The sequence below is a fragment of the Girardinichthys multiradiatus genome, chromosome 6, assembly GCF_021462225.1.
Source record: "Girardinichthys multiradiatus isolate DD_20200921_A chromosome 6, DD_fGirMul_XY1, whole genome shotgun sequence".
NCBI classification, from domain to species: Eukaryota; Metazoa; Chordata; class Actinopteri; order Cyprinodontiformes; family Goodeidae; genus Girardinichthys; species Girardinichthys multiradiatus.
Genome location: NC_061799.1, coordinates 3,677,526 through 3,697,979, shown reverse-complemented (window position 1 = coordinate 3,697,979; position 20,454 = coordinate 3,677,526). Strand labels below are relative to the sequence as shown.

General features: G+C 40.7%; 1 protein-coding gene across 1 annotated transcript in view; it reads right to left on the bottom strand.

The window, feature by feature from the left end:
* The window catches only part of LOC124870410 (dual specificity protein phosphatase CDC14AB-like), a 36,403-nt gene extending 19,885 nt beyond the window's left edge, over positions 1-16,518 (bottom strand). The window contains exons 1-8 of the mRNA XM_047369074.1: positions 16,157-16,518; positions 12,339-12,426; positions 8,258-8,333; positions 8,072-8,164; positions 7,891-7,970; positions 2,315-2,381; positions 2,159-2,221; positions 1,544-1,631 (exon numbers count right to left, since the gene is read on the bottom strand). Of these exons, the coding sequence (XP_047225030.1) occupies positions 1,544-1,631; positions 2,159-2,221; positions 2,315-2,381; positions 7,891-7,970; positions 8,072-8,164; positions 8,258-8,333; positions 12,339-12,426; positions 16,157-16,193 (592 nt within the window). The 5' untranslated portion in view covers positions 16,194-16,518. The remainder of the gene's footprint in view (positions 1-1,543; positions 1,632-2,158; positions 2,222-2,314; positions 2,382-7,890; positions 7,971-8,071; positions 8,165-8,257; positions 8,334-12,338; positions 12,427-16,156) is intronic.
* Positions 16,519-20,454: the final 3,936 nt, after the last annotated feature.

Genomic DNA, 20,454 nt, shown 5'->3' with positions numbered 1-20,454 from the left:
AGGAAAGTTTTAACTCTTTAACCCCTTAATTGATGCACTCTGTGCTTTTTAATCTTTTCTTGTTTTTTTTTTATTTTTCCATCAACTGTTTTACTTGAAACCTTTTAAACTATTTAACTTATTTACACTCAAACTTCCACGCTGTGAAAAACCAAACTTATCTTCCAAATTAAAGCACATTTAACACAATCATCCCCACTTTTTTCCTTTCATTATTTTATAAATCAGAGTCTGAAGAAGGAGACACCCCTGATGCCTCAAGGTTCCGGAACCATTTTTTTTTTTTTTACCTGTTCAGCGGCACGTCTGCCCACTGGCTTTTCTCCTTTATGAGGTGTAGAAAATTGCCAAAAACCACCCGCAAAACCCTGTGTTTTGCTTTATCTTATTGTTACCAATAAGAACCTCCCTGCAATTCCTTTTGCAGGGTAACCGGGCCCTCAGCTGATGTCCTCCCTCTCGCAACTCTGGAACCTAATTAATTAGTTAGGAGATGATGGTTAATGTGTAATAAAAATAATAATATACATTATATCATACAGAGCAACTTCTCACCCAGATATATTTGAAGACAAATTGTTCGGATCTAATCAGCCAGACGCCGCAGGCGGGCATGAGGACTCCACTACCGTAATATGGAGGTGGACTGAGAACAACTCTCAGGCTGGCCAGGCGTCCGTGTCCCATCCTGCGGTCTCCTCTGGCACGTTAGATCCTGTTCGTGACGCTAAAATTGTTGTGGAATTTTCTTATCAAAGTGGGTAGAAGTTGACTCATAACAAGAGAAAATCCGGACTTTGTCTTATAAGTTTTATTCAAAGGCATTCAGCGTTTGAAGACCCTGACACTGAGGTTAGTCAGTGAAACAGAGCCCCGATCAACATTTACACACAGTATTTATACCAGAACATGACAGTGTTATCTCAACTTCAAAGAGTCTGTGTTTTACGACCCCAGACCCTTCCCGGGTTCAGAGGTGACTAGGTTACCTAGGAACAACCATCTACTCTCCAAGAGGCATCACCCTAACAAATGCCCTTAACCATTAAACTTCTGATAATGGCTTTTACAGCTTCCTCCTCTAACACAGATGTTCACTGGAGTGAGGTAAACCAAAGGTCATACACTGTGGAATGCTTACTGCAAGAATTTCCATCACACTAACATTGCATATCAGCTTGGCAGCATCATGCAGTGGGAATGCTTTTCTCTGCAGGGCCTGGGAGGGTGGTCAGAGTTGATGGGGAAACGGATACAGCTAAATGAAGGACAATGGATCTACTTCACAATTTAGTAGCTACTTTGTGTTGGTCTGTCACATATAATACAACCAAACAATACAGTGAAATATATCTATAACATAATAAAAGATGAAGGTTGGGCAAAAAACGTTTTGATTTTTGAAGACCTAATGGTTCGTTTAATTTAACATCCTTCTGATGATCTAAACCAGAGAAAATGTCTGCTGTCTGCAACAGTCCTGTTCTGTCCTTTTAAATTTCCACTAGTAATGTGAAGTTGTTGGGATTCAGATTTGACTCACCATTCTCTACCTTGTTTCGAGCATGAGGGCTGCTGAATGCCAGAATCTTTCCTGGGAGGATCCAATTCATGTCTCCATTTTCAACTCGCTGAAATTAGATACAGTAAAGTAGCAAAAAGTTTGCAGTGGTGGTTACTCAGTTATGTGCTTCTGTTATTAACACAGGAGATATGAAAACCCTGAGTCATGGCCAAAGGTTATGAAACTGACACAAATGTTGTGTTTTAGAGACTTCCCTCTTTTAGTTTTTGTGGTGACAGTTCACACTATTTTCATATTATTGTCCAGAGTCATCAGATGCATGGTGTTTCCCTGCAAAGATTTTTATCAGTTTCAAAACTTTACTTTTGAATGAAAGTCAATTTTTATTCTGATAAAGAAGAAAGAAATATGTTGCCACCAGAGCAGCGCTTGCTTAACATTGGCAACAGGTGGCTGTGAGTGCATCTGTACAAAGTGAGATGTAGATGTGTCACAGGAGCCCATTACCATAAAAATAACTTTGGACTTTTGGGTGCTACATGTATTTATTTTCCTATATGGTTCTCCTTCAAATCATATTTATACAATATGCCCAAAGCTAACTTAAGGGTTGCTAGAGCTAACCACTGTTACCTCATAATGTTCATATTCTTCAGTACTGAAAGTTTCAAAATCCAGGAAGCCATGCTGTAATGCCTGCAAGAGAGAAATGGAATGAGAATGTTTACTAAAATAAGAGAGAGGCTAACTTTCACTCCAGGGAGGGAGAAGGTTGTGCACAGTACAAACCTTACGTAATCCCTGTAAGCAGTCCAAGACAGTGCGGTTGAAGGTACACTCTCCCACTGCTGCATCCCTGTTTGACACACACAATTATAGTGCATGCATATTGGAATGAAGGGTGTAAAATGCAGTTTGCTACTGCTTGAGGATAGAGTAAATTACTTTTGCAGCCACAAAATGGTATTGTACTTCACATTTTTATTTAAAAACATTCAGATTTTTTCAGTTGTGTTCCATGTAATCACCTCCCGCCCCACCTAACCTGACAATGAGTTAAAAGGAGAAGACAAAAAATTATTAGTTGCGCACTCGCGGCACCGCAAATGCGCAACTACGTGCACTGTTAAAGAGGACTCCATTCTGGAGAAGTCCAAAACAGCAGTTCACTCCAGGGCCGTCATTCCCCGAAAGGTTAAACGCCTCGAACAGGGCTCATTTCAGAGCAACCGCGTAGCCAACCGGAGATTGGGAACCTGGTGCGTGTGTGTGTTCAGGAACAGGTGGAAGCAGAGTGGTGTAACCCAGGATGAAGATAGATAAAACCTGAATGCTGACCCAGAATGAACTAATTGTAAGTTACAGCTAATCACTTATTCACCCAGCAAGACATGAGATTAATAACTGTAATATTAGTACCGATAAGGTCCAGGATGAGGCTCTATGCTACATTTTAAACACCACAACTTAACACCCTTTCCTCTCAAAGTGTTTAATAGTAGGAACTGCACTAATATCTCACAAGCTCAGTGCAGAACTACAGACTGTGCTGTAAATGTTTCATTTATTATTTTTGGCAGGCCAAATTTCTTGAAAGAAGGAACAACTTTAATAAAATATTTCAAAAGCTCTTGGAATAAGTAAAATAAATGTATTTTAAGGTTTTTAAAATTGGACTAGGATTTAAGAAAGTCAGCTTTGTACCATTTTCCTTTTTTGAAATATAAGAATAAAGACAATGGAGCCTCAGGAGTGGAACACTTTGATGAGAATGTAAAGTTTAAAAAGGTAATTTATGTAGATGACAAAAGAAGCACATTTATCTGGCCCATAGTAAACATCTCTGAGTTTAAGAAAAACTTTCGTCAGTAAAAATTCAGATTAAGTTTTTTTCTAAATACCTCAAAATGTGTCATTATCTGCTTCAGCAAAATGGTTTATCATAAGGCCTAAACAATGTTTCTCCTTATCCTTCATTCAGCTTCTAACAAAAATAAAAACCAAGTAAAATTATTCTTTTGTTTGATTCACAATTTACATTCAGTCTAAAACCAGCCGAGACAGAGAACTGGTACAATATGTATGTTATTTTTACTTTAAATTACTTAGAAACTGTCTCATGGAAGTTTAAATATTTTGGGTTTTGGCTAAAGCCCCCAATTTTTTGAGACCCTAAAAATGCCCCTGAGTGGCACGTTTGTCAAATATAGCGGCTGTCTGTTGCCGCTCTCACAATGAGGAATTTTTTTATGATAGTCTAACCTGCAAATCAAATTGTATATTAATGTGTTACTGGATCAGGTGAGTAGAACAGTGATGCTGAATTGTAATTTAAACTGAAGGGCTATTTCAGTTTTTAAAGAGTCTGACCTACATACAGTCATCTCTAATTTAGAATCTAAAATAGGTAAAAGGAAACAATCTGGGCCTGTATTCCCAAAGATTCTCAGAGTCCTCTCAGAGAGCTCCTATCTTAGCCTTAACATTCTTGGCAAACAGTCTCAGCTTAAGAGTGATTAAGTTTGCTGCTGAGAGCGGCTCTGGGCGAGGAGAGAACAGATATTTCTATCTTAGTGAGGAGGTGTGGTTGACCCTATTGCTACATTGGGGAGAACAAGTATTTGATGCACTGCTGATTTTGCAGGTTTTCCCACTTGCAAAGTACAGGGGTTGGACAATGAAACTGAAACACCTGTAATTTTAGTGTGGGAGGTTTCATGGCTAAATTGGACCAGCCTGGTAGCCAGTCTTCATTGATTGCACATTGCACCAGTAAGAGCAGAGTGTGAAGGTTCAATTAGCAGGGTAAGTGCACAGTTTTGCTCAAAATATTGAAATGCACACAACATTATGGGTGACATACCAGAGTCCAAAAGAGGCCAAATTGTTGGTGCATGTCTTGCTGGCCAAGACAGCAAGTCTTTGTGATGTATCAAGAGCCACGGTATCCAGGGTAATGTCAGCATACCACCAAGAAGGACGAACCACATCCAACAGGATTACCTGTGGACGCAAGAGGAAGCTGTCTGAAAGAGATGTTCGGGTGCTAACCCGGATTGTATCCAAAAAACATAAAACCACGGCTGCCCAAATCACGGCAGAATTAAATGTGCACCTCAACTCTCCTGTTTCCACCAGAACTGTCCGTTGGGAGCTCCACAGGGTCAATATACATGGCCGGGCTGCTATAGCCAAACCTTTGGTCACTCATGCCAATGCCAAATGTTGGTTTCAATGGTGCAAGGAGCGCAAATCTTGGGCTGTGGACATTGCGAATTATTATGAAATATTAGTGAGCCACTTTAGGGTGTTTTGGAGGAGCGAGTCAGGAAACATTTTCCTCCACCAGTATCACGTAGTGACCTGGCCACTATTCTGCAAGAAGAATGGCTTAAAATCCCTCTGACCACTGTGCAGGACTTGTATATGTCATTCCCAAGACAAATTGACGCTGTATTGGCCGCAAAAGGAGGCCCTACATCATACTAATAAATATTTGTGGTTTAAACCAGGTGTTTCATTTTCATTGTCCAACCTCAAAACAAAAATCTAGAAAATCACATTATGTGATTTTTAAGTAATTGATTTGCATTTTATTGCATGACATAAGTATTTGATACATCAGAAAAGCTAAACATAATATTTGGTACAGAAACCTTTGTTAGCAATGACATATATCAGACGTTTCCTATAGTTCTTGACGAGGTTTGCACACACTGCAGCAGGGATTTTGGACCACTCCTCCCTACAGATCTTCTCCAGATCCTTCAGGTCTAGAGGGCTGTTGCTGTGCAATACGGACTTTCAGCTCCCTCCAAAGACTCTGGATTGGGTTCAGGTCTGGAGACTGGCTAGGCCACTCCAGAACCTTGAGATACTTCTTACAGAGCCACTCCTTAGTTGTCCTGGGTGTGTGCTTCAGGTCAATGTCATGCTGGAAGACCCAGCAATGACCCATCTTCAATGCCCTTACTGAGGGCAGGAAGTTGTTTGCTAAGATCTCCCGATACATTCTCCCCTCAATACGGTGCAGTCGTCCTGTCCCCTTTGCAGAAAAGCATCCCCAAAGAATGATGTTTCCACCTCCATGCCTCATGGTGGGGATGGTGTTCTTGGGGTTGTACTCATCCTTCTTCCTATAAACACGGCGAGTGGAGTTTAGACCAAAAAGCTCTATTTTTGCCTCATCAGACCACATGACCTTCTCGCATTCCTTCTCTGGATCATCCAGATGGTCATTGGCAAACTTCAGACGGGCCTGGAAATGCGCTGGCTTGAGCGGAGGACCTTACGTGCGTTGCAAAATTTTAATGAGGCGACTGTGGCTCTGTAGGAAGAGTAGTTGTCTTGCAATCAGAAGGTTGTGTGTTCAATTCCAGCTTCCTCCTGCCATAGGTTGATGTGCCCCTGGGAAAGGCACTTAATCTCAAGTTGCCTACTGATCTGCATATCATATGAATGTGTGAGCGAGTGCAATTGGGTGAATGTGGCCCTAGTGTAAAGTGCTTTGAGCTGTCTGTATGACTGGAAAATTGCTATATAAATTCAATCCATTTACCATTTAATCCATGGGGTTGTAATGTGCTACTATTGGTCTTCTTTGAGACTGTGGTCCCAGCTCTCTTCAGGTCATTGACTAGGTCCTGCTGTGTAGTTCTGGGCTGATCCCTCAGCTTCCTCATGAACATTGATGCTCCACAAGGTAAGATCTTTCATGGAGCCCCAGACCAAGGGAGATTGACCATCATCTTGAACTTCTTCCATTTTCTAATAATTGCGTTAACAGTTGTTGCCTTCTCATCAAGCTGCTTGGCTATTTTTCGGTAGCCCATTCTAGTACAATAGTCATGCAATAAAATGCAAATTAATTATTTAAAAATCACAGAATGCAATTTTCTAGATTTTTGTTTTAGATTCCGTCACTCACAGTTGGATAGTATCTATGATAAAAATTAAAGACTTCTACATGCTTTGCAAGTGGGAAAACCTGCAAAATCAGCAGTGTATCAAATACTTGTTCTCCCCACAGTATGTGACACTGTCTTCTAAGAGCTGTGATTAATTGTTTAAAGAAATAACAACAAAAAAACAAATGTACTCCTACTACTCATTGGAGAAAAATTATTGGATAGAATTTAGACTAGATTCAGAAATGTGTGAATTATGATTATAAAACTTATCACAATTGAAATTAACTGTCACAGCTTCAACATGTTTGAATGTAACTTATTTACATAGTGATCATTATGTTGATTTGCTTATTATGTTTATCCTTCCTGATATTATCTTATTAGAGGTGCACCTTTAATCTGTCCTGCTGCTGAAACTATTTAATTTCCCCCTAGGGGGAAAATAGGGTTAAACCTATTTCTATACTAATAATTGTATGATTGCTATAGAAGTTCATGTGCTCATTTTCTCAATTGTTTAGGGAGTGGATCCCTGCGTGGTCGAGCCAGTAGTGTTTTATTAATTCACTGATGTTCATTATTGGATAATATTTCTCGTTTTGCTCTGTCTTTCCTCCATCTTGCCTGCTTAAGATACTCTTAGGTTGACTAACAATCCTCCTCACTACTCTTAACATTTCCTCACGTTAAGAGCTCTCTTAAGGACTAAGTTGCTTTGTGAATAACTTTTATCTTACCGAGGGAAAATTGTAAAAAAATCGTAGAATTCAAGAAATTGTAAGATTATTCTTTTTAGTATTAGAATTCTTTGTGAATACAGGTCTTTAACTAGATAACAGAGACTGAACAGAGCTTCTTTAGAGTACAGTTTGACTTTTATTAAACCTTTATATAAAAAAACACAAAGAATTTGAATTTTCAATGCTAATGAAATAGGACTACCTTTAAAAATAGTCAAGCATAAAAGAGACACACCGGACTAACAGACATGCACGCAAACACTCATACCTAAGAAAAATATAGAGTGATCAATTAGTCACATGTTCAGATTACGTGAGCAAGCCAGAGAATCAGAAGAGAACCAAGTAGGACTGAAAGGAAATGCAAACTCTATTCAATGAGGCCTCATGCTGTGATTAAATATAGGACCTTCTTGCTCCAATGCAACAGTGGCAACAACGGAGCCCCGTTTGTGACTTATGACACCTATATTTGTGAAAAACAAATATTTGCACTTTTTCTAAAATTCTAATGATCTTATCTCATTCTTGGTAACCATTATTATTATCTAGTCTCATGAGCTGGATCTGTCGTTACACTCTATGTTTAGCTGAGCCATTGCTGTAAAGTAGCTAGTTAATGGGTTAAAATTCCTAGAAACTGAATTTTCTGTCTGTTCAGCAGAGGAGAGAATGCTGCCAAGGGGCAGTAACTGGTACATGTTTGTGTGTGTACCTGAATGGCAGGTAGGCTGTATTATTTCCTGAAATTAGAGTCCTGTAGGCTTCATCTGGACTCCTTTTCAAATAGATAACCTAGAGAGCAAAGGTCAAACTCGATTACTGACAATGAGAAACCAGACAAAGAGGCATACTAATGGAGTGATGAATGAGAGGGTGAATGAAACAATATTTACAGAGTAGGCAGTGATGAGAAAAGCAGCATTGGCTCTCTTCTTCTGGTCATAGCTGGTGTAGTGGACCAGTTTCTTTTTAGACATTGTGAAGGACTATTCAGAAAAAACACCAAAGAAACAACAATCAGTGACAGATAAACAACATCAGGGGGCAGAACTACAAATGAGTAAAACCTTCAGCATTACCTTGAGCTTCTTGTTGAGTTTGCAGCAGTATTTGTAGAGCATGGCAAGATTAAGGGGTCCAAAGTCTGCATAGAAACTAGAACATATCGTGAAACATTATGTAATCCCATTTGCTTGTTTTTAATAATTAGAAAATAAAACTTGTAACAATATATTATGTTATATATAATGTAATAGTATGTGAAAAAGGAGTTATCTTCCCTTACAATCCAACATGGCTGACTCTTACTTTAACAATGCAATATTAAATGATTTGTTTTGCATTTCAGTCAGTTTATATCTGTCCAGCCACACACATCATCCATGACTGGACAGCTTGAAATAGTAAGCAAACTATTACATTGTTGGGATGCATTAATAGGATGTGGTACCAGTAATACTGACTGGCCAGGTCACTGAGGACAAGCAAACCCCACTATATTTCCGACCTGCTATGGTGAGACTGGGTATCATGGCACTCCCAGATCCAAGTTCTGACTTCAAAGGAAAATTGGATAATACTTATTTCGTGGTCATGGGGGGCTAGGGTCTCCATTAGTCATTTACTGACCCTGAACAAGGTACCAGTTTAGCACAAGGCAACACAGAGGCACACAGGACAGACAGTTGTACATACTCTTCCCAGGGTAATTCAGTGCCCTACATGTATTTGCTTTAGACTGTGGGATTAAATTGGATTCCTGAGAGAAAATTATCGGCCCCACAGGAAGAAAAAGCAAACTCTTTTTTAGAGACATCTCTTTTATATCTGTGGGGTTGTTTCATTATTTGTTGCGTTTGTGTCTGCCTGCTTCCATTTGCCTTTCCCGTTGCTGCTATACCGAAATTTCCCAACTGAGGGAAAATAAAGAATATTTTTGTTTATTTTCTAAATCCTATGTACTAAAAATAGTGGGTTGAAGAGTTAGGCATCATGCAATTGAATAAGTCAGGTAAACAACTTAGCTTGGATATGTGAAAGTAAACTCCTGAAAATGCCCACCCCTTCAGCACAACTTATGAACTCCGCAGAAAACATGTTGGACCTCTGAAATACATGATTTGGGGATCAAACTGTCTGCCATAAAAAAGGACTTTGTTTTCGGGTGCTATATGTTTTGCCTCCATTATAAGATGTTTTTTGCTATTGAAGCAGAATCAGTTTTTGATTTCCCATTAGACAAGTCTGATAGTCCTGATGGACTAAATTCTTCTCTACTGGTGTCTTCTCTACTGTTGTAATAGCGTTAAATACAAAGATTCACTATAGTGTCAGGAGTCTATTTAGTGGTAAATGTGGCTCAAATATAGAACAGTTGTGTATCTGTTAACACCTGAATCTAAACACCTGTGGGTGTGAGTGTGAGCGCGCTTGTATATACAAGGTTTCTCCATAAAAATAAGCAATAGCGAGTGTGAGGAGCCATGGATCCACACACAGTCCCGCTCCAAGACTCACTTCTGCATCCTGCCCCCCACCCACCACCAGGCAAGAGGTCCCCGGCCAGCAGCAGGCACCCGGGGCCGGCGTCCCCCACCCTGTCCCCCGCTTGTCAGACAAGCAAACCCCACCCCAGTATAAGGCCGAGAAGCCTGATGCAACCGCTGAGCCTAGCAACACCCGCCCCGCAGCACCCACATATGGCGGCCAGAGCCCCGATGCACAGGACCACCACCCCAATACCCCAGCACACCATACAGGAGGACAGAACACAGCAAAGAGCACCCAAAGCAAAAGTCATGCACATAGTCCACACTGTGCAAATGCACCCCATCAGCCTTCCAAAATTTACCCCCCCCCCCCCCCCACGAAAGTGCACACCTGCAAAAAGAAGACACACAGCATCCAGATGCAAGAACATGCCCTACACCCATACCCTAGCCAGAAGTAGCCCTGCGAGAAAACCCACACTGAACCCCACAAAAGGCAGCATTTGAGCAACACCCAGAACACATAAGACATTAGGCCCCCAGTTTGACTTTGCCCCACCCCTCCCACTGACCCTCTGCCCCACCAGCAGAATGCACTCTTTTAAGGAGAGAGTACCTGCACAAGATGGTACCTACCTGCCTGTTTAGGACGCCCATAAGCCCACAGATGCACCGAAGGCCCCCAGGTGCCAGAGCATGCACCGGTCCAAAGCCCCGGCAACATACCCGCCAGAACCCAAGCCCCCCAGAGCCAGCCAGGACCCTGGGGGGTGACACACCCTAGGAACCCAGAGCCCCCAAGACCATCCCAGACCTGCCCAGGAACAGCACTGCAACCAGGCCAGTAACCTAGGTCCACCAGCACAAGCCCCCCAAAGTAGATGTGTACAATACAGCAATACAGGACTGTGTGTGACATATTTGGATTTTCTAGAGCAAGGTTACTTTGTCTGCTATGTCATTTCCACTTTGATGTCTGACAATGATGGCATTTAAATGAATTGTCAAGGACATGAAGCCTATTGGTGTCTGCATACATGATTAAGTGTCTGGTCTGAATGGCATTATGGAGAGGGTTTGTTCTAAATCCCTTTACATCACCGGGGCAGCGCGCAGCTTGCTGATCTCATCTTGGCCTACATCTTACAGCGGGATCATAAGCATTGGCTAAACATGTACATGATCATGAATGAGTGTGTTATGTAACAAACGCATTAACTAGTCTGGATTCCTCTTCTTAAAATGACTGCATGTTTTACAATCTAACTGTAAAAGGATTGATCTATTATTGATAAGTTACAAATGAAGTAGTTTATCCACATGAAAAAAACAAAGCTTAGTGAAAAGCACTTTGGTCTACTGGTTTATCTATGAATTTGAATGTGGAATCAGTATCACACACTGATTAAGTCACTATATTCAAAAAGGGCAGTTTAACCAGTTGGTCAGTGGCATTGACATCTGCTAATTTTATGCCAAAGGGAATCTCCCTGATGAGATATTAACTGTCTTTAAAATCTTCTTTTTTGCATTAGCTGCATAAAGATGTAAAAATATATAAATACATAAGAAATGTAGTTGCACTTCTGATGAAAAGGCCAAATAAAGAATCTGAGCTTTGAACCCTCGGCCAGTATCTCATTATAAAATAAAAGGCATTAAACTATTCTCTCAGCACAATTTGCAAACAGATTGAAATGAAAGAACCATGAAGTAAAGCTGGTGTTGTCATGTTGGGGTTTTGGGTTGGACAAAAGTGCAGACAAGAGCTTGGAAGCAGCATCTTAAATAAATCCTTACTTTATTTGAAGGATCAAAAACGTAACAAAAATCACTGCAGGTACAACACAGAACCGGAATCCAAAAACGTACGAAGCTGAACACTGCAGGAACCTGGCATGAACGAGGGTAGCGAGTGTGAGCGAAGGAACCAACAAAGGACAATGAAACAAAACCAACTTATATACAGAGCGAGAACAAAGGCAGGTAATCAAGGAACTAAGAACAGGTGTGACAAGGTGGCAGGGAGGCGGAGGGAGCATGTAAACTTAATAAAACTAAAGCATGAGGAAAAGAACTAAATGACAAGACAGTGAGCAGACCTAAAATAAACTATAAACCAAGATAAAACATAAGAATCAAGAATAAACATGAACTGAAGGAAACTGAGAAACTGGAGGGGACACAACAACCTAAGCACTTAGCAAAATAGAAACCATAAGGGAACCCTGACTACAAAAGTAAACAAACCTAAACCAACACTGATCAAAGTGAAGCTCATCAACAGAATCCCAAGAGTGTGCAGAGCAGTAATCAAAGCAAAAGGTGGCTACTTTGAAGAACCTAGAATATAAGACATATTTTCAGTTGTTTCACACTTTTTTGTTCAGTATATAATTCCACATGTGTTAATTCATAGTTTTGATGCCTTCAGTGTGAAGCTACAGTATTAATAGTCATGAAAATAAAGAAAACTCTTTGAATGAGAAGGAGTGTCCAAACCTTTGGTCTGTACCGTATATTAAAACTAACTTAATTTGACATTTCTTTATTGGCTGTATACAGCAAACAGCTGATCTGAATATGTTTGTAAGAAGAAAAAGCAGGTTGTGTATGAAGTGAGTGATGAGACTGGGACAGAGGCTGGAACCAGGTGTTAAGGCTTACTTACCTCTCATAGATGAACTCTTCATCTGTGCTGAAGTGTGTGTTTGCAGTGTTCTTTGGTTTGACACGAAGAGTAGCAAAGTATAGCTGATCTGTGATGTACACACACACACACGCACACGCACGCACACACACACACACACACACACACACACAAACAACACTTAATTACTGACAGGTTCCATAGGTTTAGTGGTGTGATAGACAGTTCTGGTTCCATGTACTTGACCCAGACAAACCCAGGAGCCCATCCTGTAGGTCTTTGTTTGTCTGGGCCATGAAGCAGGACATCCCCATCAGACAAACCATACACATTTCCACCCTTCTTTGGTGTCAGCTGTAAGTTAGCATTTGTTATTTTGACTAAGGAATTTTTAAGAATCAATAACTTTATTTGGTCAAGATTTATGCGCTCGGAGCATACAGACATTAAATGTAAATATGTAAACTTTACAGGAAATAATATAAAATGAGCAGTATACATGTATGTGTATGTACAGAGGAAAACAACAAAGGCAGGTCGTGGTAATGCAAATCTGTTTAACATTACACTGCTTAATAAAGGATTAGTGCTCAGATTACATAACTCTTAATTTCAGTTTCTCTCAATAACAAACATGATTCCAAAGCTTTTCACCTTAAAACACATACTTTACCTAACTGAAGAGTAAAGAACTGTTGAATGATGGCATACAGAAAACAAATTATTTCAAAGATAATTAATCTGGTTTCATAAAAACATTTTTGAAAACAATAAAAGACTTAATAATGGTACATTGAAAATGTTAAAAACTGGAAACTGGAACCCAACTGAGAAAGAAGAACATTTTTCATTATAGAAGTTCAAGAATTCAACTTTTTTTTTTTACCTTGGCCATGAAGTATCAAAAATGGATGTCTATCTTTTTTGTAGTACAACTTAATTCCTACAGTTAAATACTTTAACTAGAAAATTTCGGAAGAAATTTAGACGGGGCCTGCCTCTTGGTGCGTGCTTCTCGGACCGGAGCTCGCTATTTGTTTTTTATTTAATTGTCTATGCTATTATCAGCTTAAAATATTACTAGTAACTCTGGAAGACTTTTATTTTGAAATTTTCAGTAAGCCTTATTTTAAAAGGCCAACACTGGGTGAGCTCCAACATTAGTGTGAAGCCCAGTCCTGAAATGATCTATTGTTTAAAGTGTAAAGGCTTTTATTTTGTAGAACATGTTTTGTCTTATTTTGAAAGTCCAGCATGGTTGTACTTTCAGGTCTGGGTTAGTTCCATTAGTTAAATAGAACCTGCTTGCTATTTAAAAATCATTTTCTATGCACTTGTCAGCTCAGAAAATCCATAGTAACTATGGAAGTTTGAGGCTTTTATTTTGAAAGCTTCAGTAACCCTTATTTCAAAGGACCAGCATAGTCCCATTTCCAACACTGGGTGAGCTCCAACATTAATGTGAAGCCCAGTGCTGCAATCATCTATTGTTTAAAATGTAAAGGCTTTGATTTTGTAGAGCATTTCCTGTCTTATTTTGAAAGTCCAGTATAGTTGTCCTTTCTGGTATGGGTTACTTCCACTAGTTATATAGAAGCTGCTTGCTGTTCCAAAATCATTGTGTATACTGTTATCAGCTTAAAAAAATCAATAATAATTATGGAAGGTTGAGGCTTTTATTTTGAACGTTTTAGTGCTCTTCTGAAATCATTGTGTATGCTATGGAAGGGTGATGAAAGAAATTGCCCTTTAGGGTTAATCACTGTTGTCTGAGTGTTGAAACAGCAGTACATGCTGTTTAAGTATCCCACACAAAATGGCTGCCATGTAGTTGCCTCCTATGAAGATGGTCAAAGGGTCAGGGGTCGGGTCAGGTTTAAGCCATAGAAATGAATGAAAATCAATGGAAGTCAATGAAAGTCCTGAAATAGATAGTAATCCATGTATGTGTGTGTGTCTGTGTGTGGGTGGGTGTGTCCGAATGTGAGACACAGAGAGGCAGAAAGAAAGACAGAATCACATCCAGACATATACGTAGGAGATACACAGAACTATAAATAGAACAGTGAGGAATGAATCAGCCAATCAGCAAAGAGCGTCAGTGTAACTTTGACACCTGCTGTGTCTCACTCACGCAGCACCTCACTCTGTGTCTGCCCCTGGACTGGCTTTATAACATGGAGGCGCATGCTCCCGAATTACTGGCCATAACTCGGAAACCGTAGGGGCTATTGATGTCATTCTTGGACCGTTTGTATCAGAACGGACAGGGGAACATTAATATTCATCCATTATTTGTGAAAATATAATAATAAAGACACAACACTGGGTGAAAAGAGACGGAAAATGGAGAAAAAGACAAAAATGCTTGAACATGCTCCTGAACAAAGTCTAATATCTGGGAAACTGTACATGGTATTTGAACATTTTTTGAACTGTTGGTGAAAGCCATCCCTCGTTCCCAATCATGGAGATTTTGATAGCTTTATGTCATTCACAGTATAAAATAGGAGGATGGAAAGAAATGGTGTCACTCATGGATTACTGGTCAAACTGTCATTGAAAATACATGGGAGAAGGCCTACAGAAATCTACTGACTCTTGGCGATCGAGGGGGTTTTGACAAAAAACTGTGAGACCTAGAACAATTTTGAAGTTATTGTGTGAAAGCAGAGGCCCGGCCCTACAAACTGACCAAAAATGGTGACTTTAGAGCGGAATTTGTGGCCGTGAGTACCAGTTAAAAATAATTTTTCCTGAAAAAATCCCCTCTTTCTACACTCTAGTTACTGCCATCTCCACTGTGTGTGATTTTCTCGCAAACTTTGTGTCACTTGGAGTCTAATTTTAGAGAAACCGTAGCAGTTATCAACAAACCGTTTTCATTTCTGAAGAGCCGGCGGATTTTTCTACAAACTGAAAGTCAAACTGTGTTTCTAGGTGAAAGTACGGCGATACAGCAGAGCCTCAAAAACAGTGAATTTTGAGGATTCCTTCCGCCCCTGACTCCATTCATTCCTATGGGGATTTTGGGGGGTGGTTTTTCGTTAATTACGTCGCCATGGTAACTCGAAACGCCAATAAAAGTAATAGCACTCCCGGGACCGAGCCGGGCGTTTTGATATATATATTGTGGGGGTGCGCGGTACGGTTCGGGCCACATTAATCTGGACGGAAGAATAATAATAAAGAGTCCAGTTTAGAGGTGAATAGTAATAGGTGCCTCCTATGCATTGCTATGGCAGGCCCCAATTAGATGGACCCCACGCTGAACTCCTCTGGCTAAAGAGAGGACTAGGTCTTTTATGCATAATAAATGTTTTCAGGCTGAGCGCTAACAAGTTGCTAAATGTATTTGTCTATTAATTATTTTAATAATTTTTTTTGTCTTTTATAGCCAATTTTAAATGTCTGTCACTCACTCCCAGTCTACCACCCCACCTTTTGTAAATATGACAGCAGCATCATAAAACTCGTGAACTTCTAGAAGCTCCCCTGAAAGGAATCACTGAAAGTAGAAAGTAGCAACCAAAAAAGTGGGTTGACTGACTTCTATTCTGTTGCACCTAATTATTTTCCCAATGTCTAAACTGCAAAGGAAATCTAATAATTATACAGTGAGTTTAGAATGAGCAAGTAGCAGTGTTTTTCTACAGGGCCACAGGAGAAATGTTCTGATGGAAAACCATATTTGTATCAGAATGGTTAATAAGTGTGCAGCTTATTAAAACCACAGACATATACAGGTAGTATTAGTATTGCTTAAATGTGATAAATTGGAGGCTTTTGCATGGTATAAATATTGTTTGATACAAAATTAATATTGCTGCCAAACTTACCTTTGATAAATTCTGCCTGTTCGTATTCCTCTGCCATTTGACTTGTTAGAAAGTGTTGCTCTCAGTGGTCTCTGGCTGAGCCTCTGGTCCAGTTTATTGTAAAATGAATTATTTCTCTATCTGATTTAGATAGTATTACACCACCTGTGATGTGGCCAAAAAGCTGTGCGGAGCATGATCCGTTATCCCACCTTGGTGTCACTGCGTGGATCCAGCCCTAACACTACTGATAATATCAACTCCCGAAAATGTTGTCCAATTCAATATGTTCTGATGCCTCAAATAAAGTCTCCAATGTCAGATAGAACTTCAGTCTTCTCTCTGCTTTACAATTTACAAAAGTTGAAAAATATTCCAGAACATTCCAGCAAGCAGGCATGAAGTCGTCCACACACTGAGACAGCACTAATCTCTCTCCTGATCTGCAGGGCTTTGTCGGCCCTGGCACACACACACGCACACACACACACACACAACAACAGACTTGACTTTATCAATACTTTCCTGTAATCCCTTTTGCAGAAATTAGTCTTTATGTTATAGCTGATATTAATTCATTTCATAACAAAGGTTGTTTTCCACATTTACATTGGGATTTAGAATTCTAAATCAACTGTTCAATAGTACACAGAGTGTGTAGTATTATTACAGGAATCTTTGATATCTTACAGTCAGAGATTGGGTCAGCTGGCCTGAATTTCCAACTTCTGTCACCTGAGTGTGTTGCCAAAGGCCTAGGTGCCAAATCTCTTAGCTCCATAACAGCCAGGCTGATCTGTGAGCTTCACATGGGGTCAGCTAAATCTGCACTTGCATCACAAAGTCACAAGTGTTTCAGACTTCTGAGACCGATCAAACATAGTATTATGTCCCACAGAAACAAGAAGTCTTCATAGAAAAGACTGCCATCTAGTGTTTATTAGGATGATGAAACCAAAATCATTTTAAGGCCTGTCCTGGACCTGTCTCCCCATGTGTGAGAGTCACATTTAGTTTAAAATTTCAACTGCAGACTGAGGAACAAGGCCAAGGCTTTAAACAGCCCGATTACCTGACCCATAGAGTCCAACATTTAGTTTTGGTGAAATGCTATTATATTTTAGATACTACAAATAATGCTTGCCCTGCGATGGACTGGCGACCTGTCCAGGGTGTACCCCGCCTCTCGCCGATAGACTGCTGGAGATAGGCACCAGCTTCCCCGCGACCCACTATGGAATAAGCGGTAGAAAATGACTGACTGACTGACTGACTGACTGACAAATAATGCTTGGCAATTTTTGCTTTCATTTCATTACAAGAGAGGAATTTAAGCAATGTGTTGATGCTGCTTTTTAAAAACATAAACATAAAATTAAACACTTTTAAACAACTGTGCTATTATTCTAATCTTAGTTTTGTAGAATATATATCTTTTTTTCAATAATGATTGAAGAAAATGACAGAGATAGAGAAAGGTGGATAGAGGAAAAGGTTAATAAACGCAGTTGGTCTAGATGAGATAGAGGTATGGAGATAGAGATCAAGAAGAGAGAGCAGGGGACCTTTTATCCAAACTGTTTACCAAATCCTGGAGTGTGAGAGGATGCAGAATGAATAGAGAAGTGTAGTGTACTAATTATTAGGATTAAGGGTGTGGTGCAGAGCTGTGGTAACAAAAGAGAAAGCTGATGAACCCCAGCTTAAAAATGTGAGAAGTTGTTGAAGCTCAATGGTGATGTTTGTGTTGAAAGTTTTCATGGAGAAGTATCAAAATTTCAGAAGGATCTGCTCTCTGCCTATGTATATCTGGAAAACCTATGATTGGCTGTCATAGGAGGAACTTTGGTTTTGTATGAGTCAGGTGGTGCAAGACATGTACAAGGATAATAAGGCAGTGGTGAGGTGTGCAGTGGAAATGTCAAATGATTTCATGGTGGATGTGGGGTTACATCAAGTATTAGCTCTTAGTGTTATGATTCTGGCACGTCTGCTCTACCCTGTCTCCCTGGCTGCAATCGGCAGATGAGATGCACCTGGTGGCTGCTGCAGTGCAGTGCAATCTGTGGCATGCCAAGCACCTGTGTCTTCCCTGATATATACTGACTCTGACAAGCAGACGGTTCCAGATTTTTGAAAGCCATCGTGTGAGTAGATATCCAGCGTTCCTTCCTGTTTGATCATTGTTCTTGACCTTGCCTTGTCTTTTGGATTTTTGCCTCTCTGCCTGCTCCCTGTCGGACTGTTTGGATTTTGGTGTTGACCCTGTTTCCTGCATCTGGTTTATGCTCCTGCCTGCCCCTTGCCTGACGTCTCTTGTTCCGATCATTGACCCTATTTCTGTCCTCGGATTATTGAGCCAGCCTAGCCCTCGGATTATTCAGCCTGGAGTCACATCTTACCTGTACTGTGGAGATCACTGCCACCCACCCACTGAGGTTTCCCCTCTGGGTTTCAAGTTCTACTCAAGACAAAAGCAGGTTAGTGACTTTTCTGATCCCTGCAATATCTGGAGAAACTACAAGTCACTAATTCCTCTTTCTGCCCCAGTGATTTCCAGAAGCTGTGTGGAGTTTTACCTGAGTGACGATTTCCTGTGGCTGAATAAACCTTTTAAATTTTCAGTACTGTGTCTGGCAGAATCTTGGGTCCACCTTTTTCTGATTCGTAATAGAAAAATCTGGCCAGAAATGGACCCATCGTCAGCACAACAGTGGCGCACCCACGTTGATGAGACGCTTTTCTGGTTGGGTTCCAGCTTGGAGGAAATAATTTCCACATTACGTTCTGGCAATCTTGTCTCCGAGCCGCCACCGTCACAAAGAAACCACGCCCAAGTAACACGGACAACAGCAGAAGTAAGGGAGCCACGGCTATCTCCGCCTGAGATGTTCAGGGGAGACCCAGACCAATGTCGAGGTTTCCTAACTCAGTGTGAAATTAATTTTGAGCTTCAGCCGTCATCCTTTCCCACTGAACATTCCAAGGTGGCTTTTGTTATATCTCTGCTGGCAGGAAAGACAAAACAGTGGGGAACTGCTGAATGGCATAACAGGTCTGCATCTTGTAACCTCTATGAAACTTTTTCCAAGGAACTCATTCGAGTTTTTGACCCTGTTATTCCAAGTTGTGAGGCCGCAAGAGGATTACTGTCCCTCAAACAGGGTGATCAGCCTGTCTCGTTCTATATAATTGACTTTCATTTGTTGGCCGCAGAGAGCCATTGGAATGAGGCAGCACAGATGGATGCATCCATGAAAGGATTAAACGCAGACATCAAGGATGAGCTAGCGACCCGTGACTATCCTTCTTCCCTGAAACAACTCGAGGATCTGGCTGCTTGCATTGATATTCGGCTGGCAGAGAGAAGGAGGGAGAAGCGACATGAGAAGGGTCACTCGTCATTAACTCAGGTTTCTGCACACCGGCATGAGAGAAGGAGTTGGTCACCTCTCACTGAGGAAAATGATAATTGTGAGCCCATGCAATTGGGCAGAACCAAGATTACCCCTGAGGAGAAAGATCGTCGGAGAAGATTAAAGCTCTGTTTTTACTGTGGAGAAAAGGGACATTTAGCACTCAGGTGTCTATTAAAAGGACAGGCTCAGCAGAGGAAGGGAGGTCCCTACTGAGCCGAAGTCAACTAACTGCCTCCTCCTTCTTGTTTCCTGCACGTTTTCAAACCTCTTCCATGTCTCTCCAGGGGGCCGTGTTTATTGATTCAAGAGCAGACACCGAATTCATGGACGAAACATTCGCAAATAAGAACGGCATAAAACTTATTCCGTCAGCTGACTCAAGAAACGTGCTAGCTTTGGATGGTCACAGCATGAACAATTCACACCTCAGGACGGAGGAGATTACCTTAACAGTTGGAGGTAATCATCAAGAAAAAGTTACTTTTATGATCATTAATTCACCTGAACTTCCTGTAGTCCCAGGGGCCTCCTGGTTGCAGAAACACAACCCTCACATTGACTGGAAGAAAAAAGAAGTTCTGGGTTGGTCTGAGTCATGTTCAGCTGACTGCCTTTTGTCTGCTGCTATGGAGGTTAGTGTGGAAAATGAGGTTGAGAAGACCTATCCGGATTTATCCAAGGTACCGCAAGAATACCATGATTTAAAGGAAGTATTTAATAAGATCAAGGCCACAGCTCTGCCACCCCACACACCGTATGATTGTGCTATTGATTTGCTTCCTGGCACATCACCCCCTAAAGGCAGAATCTATTCTTTGTCTGTTGTTATATCTTAGAAAACAACAAGTGTTTTAATATTCCTATGCAACACAGAACTGATCAGGTTTCTCTTTCCTTCTC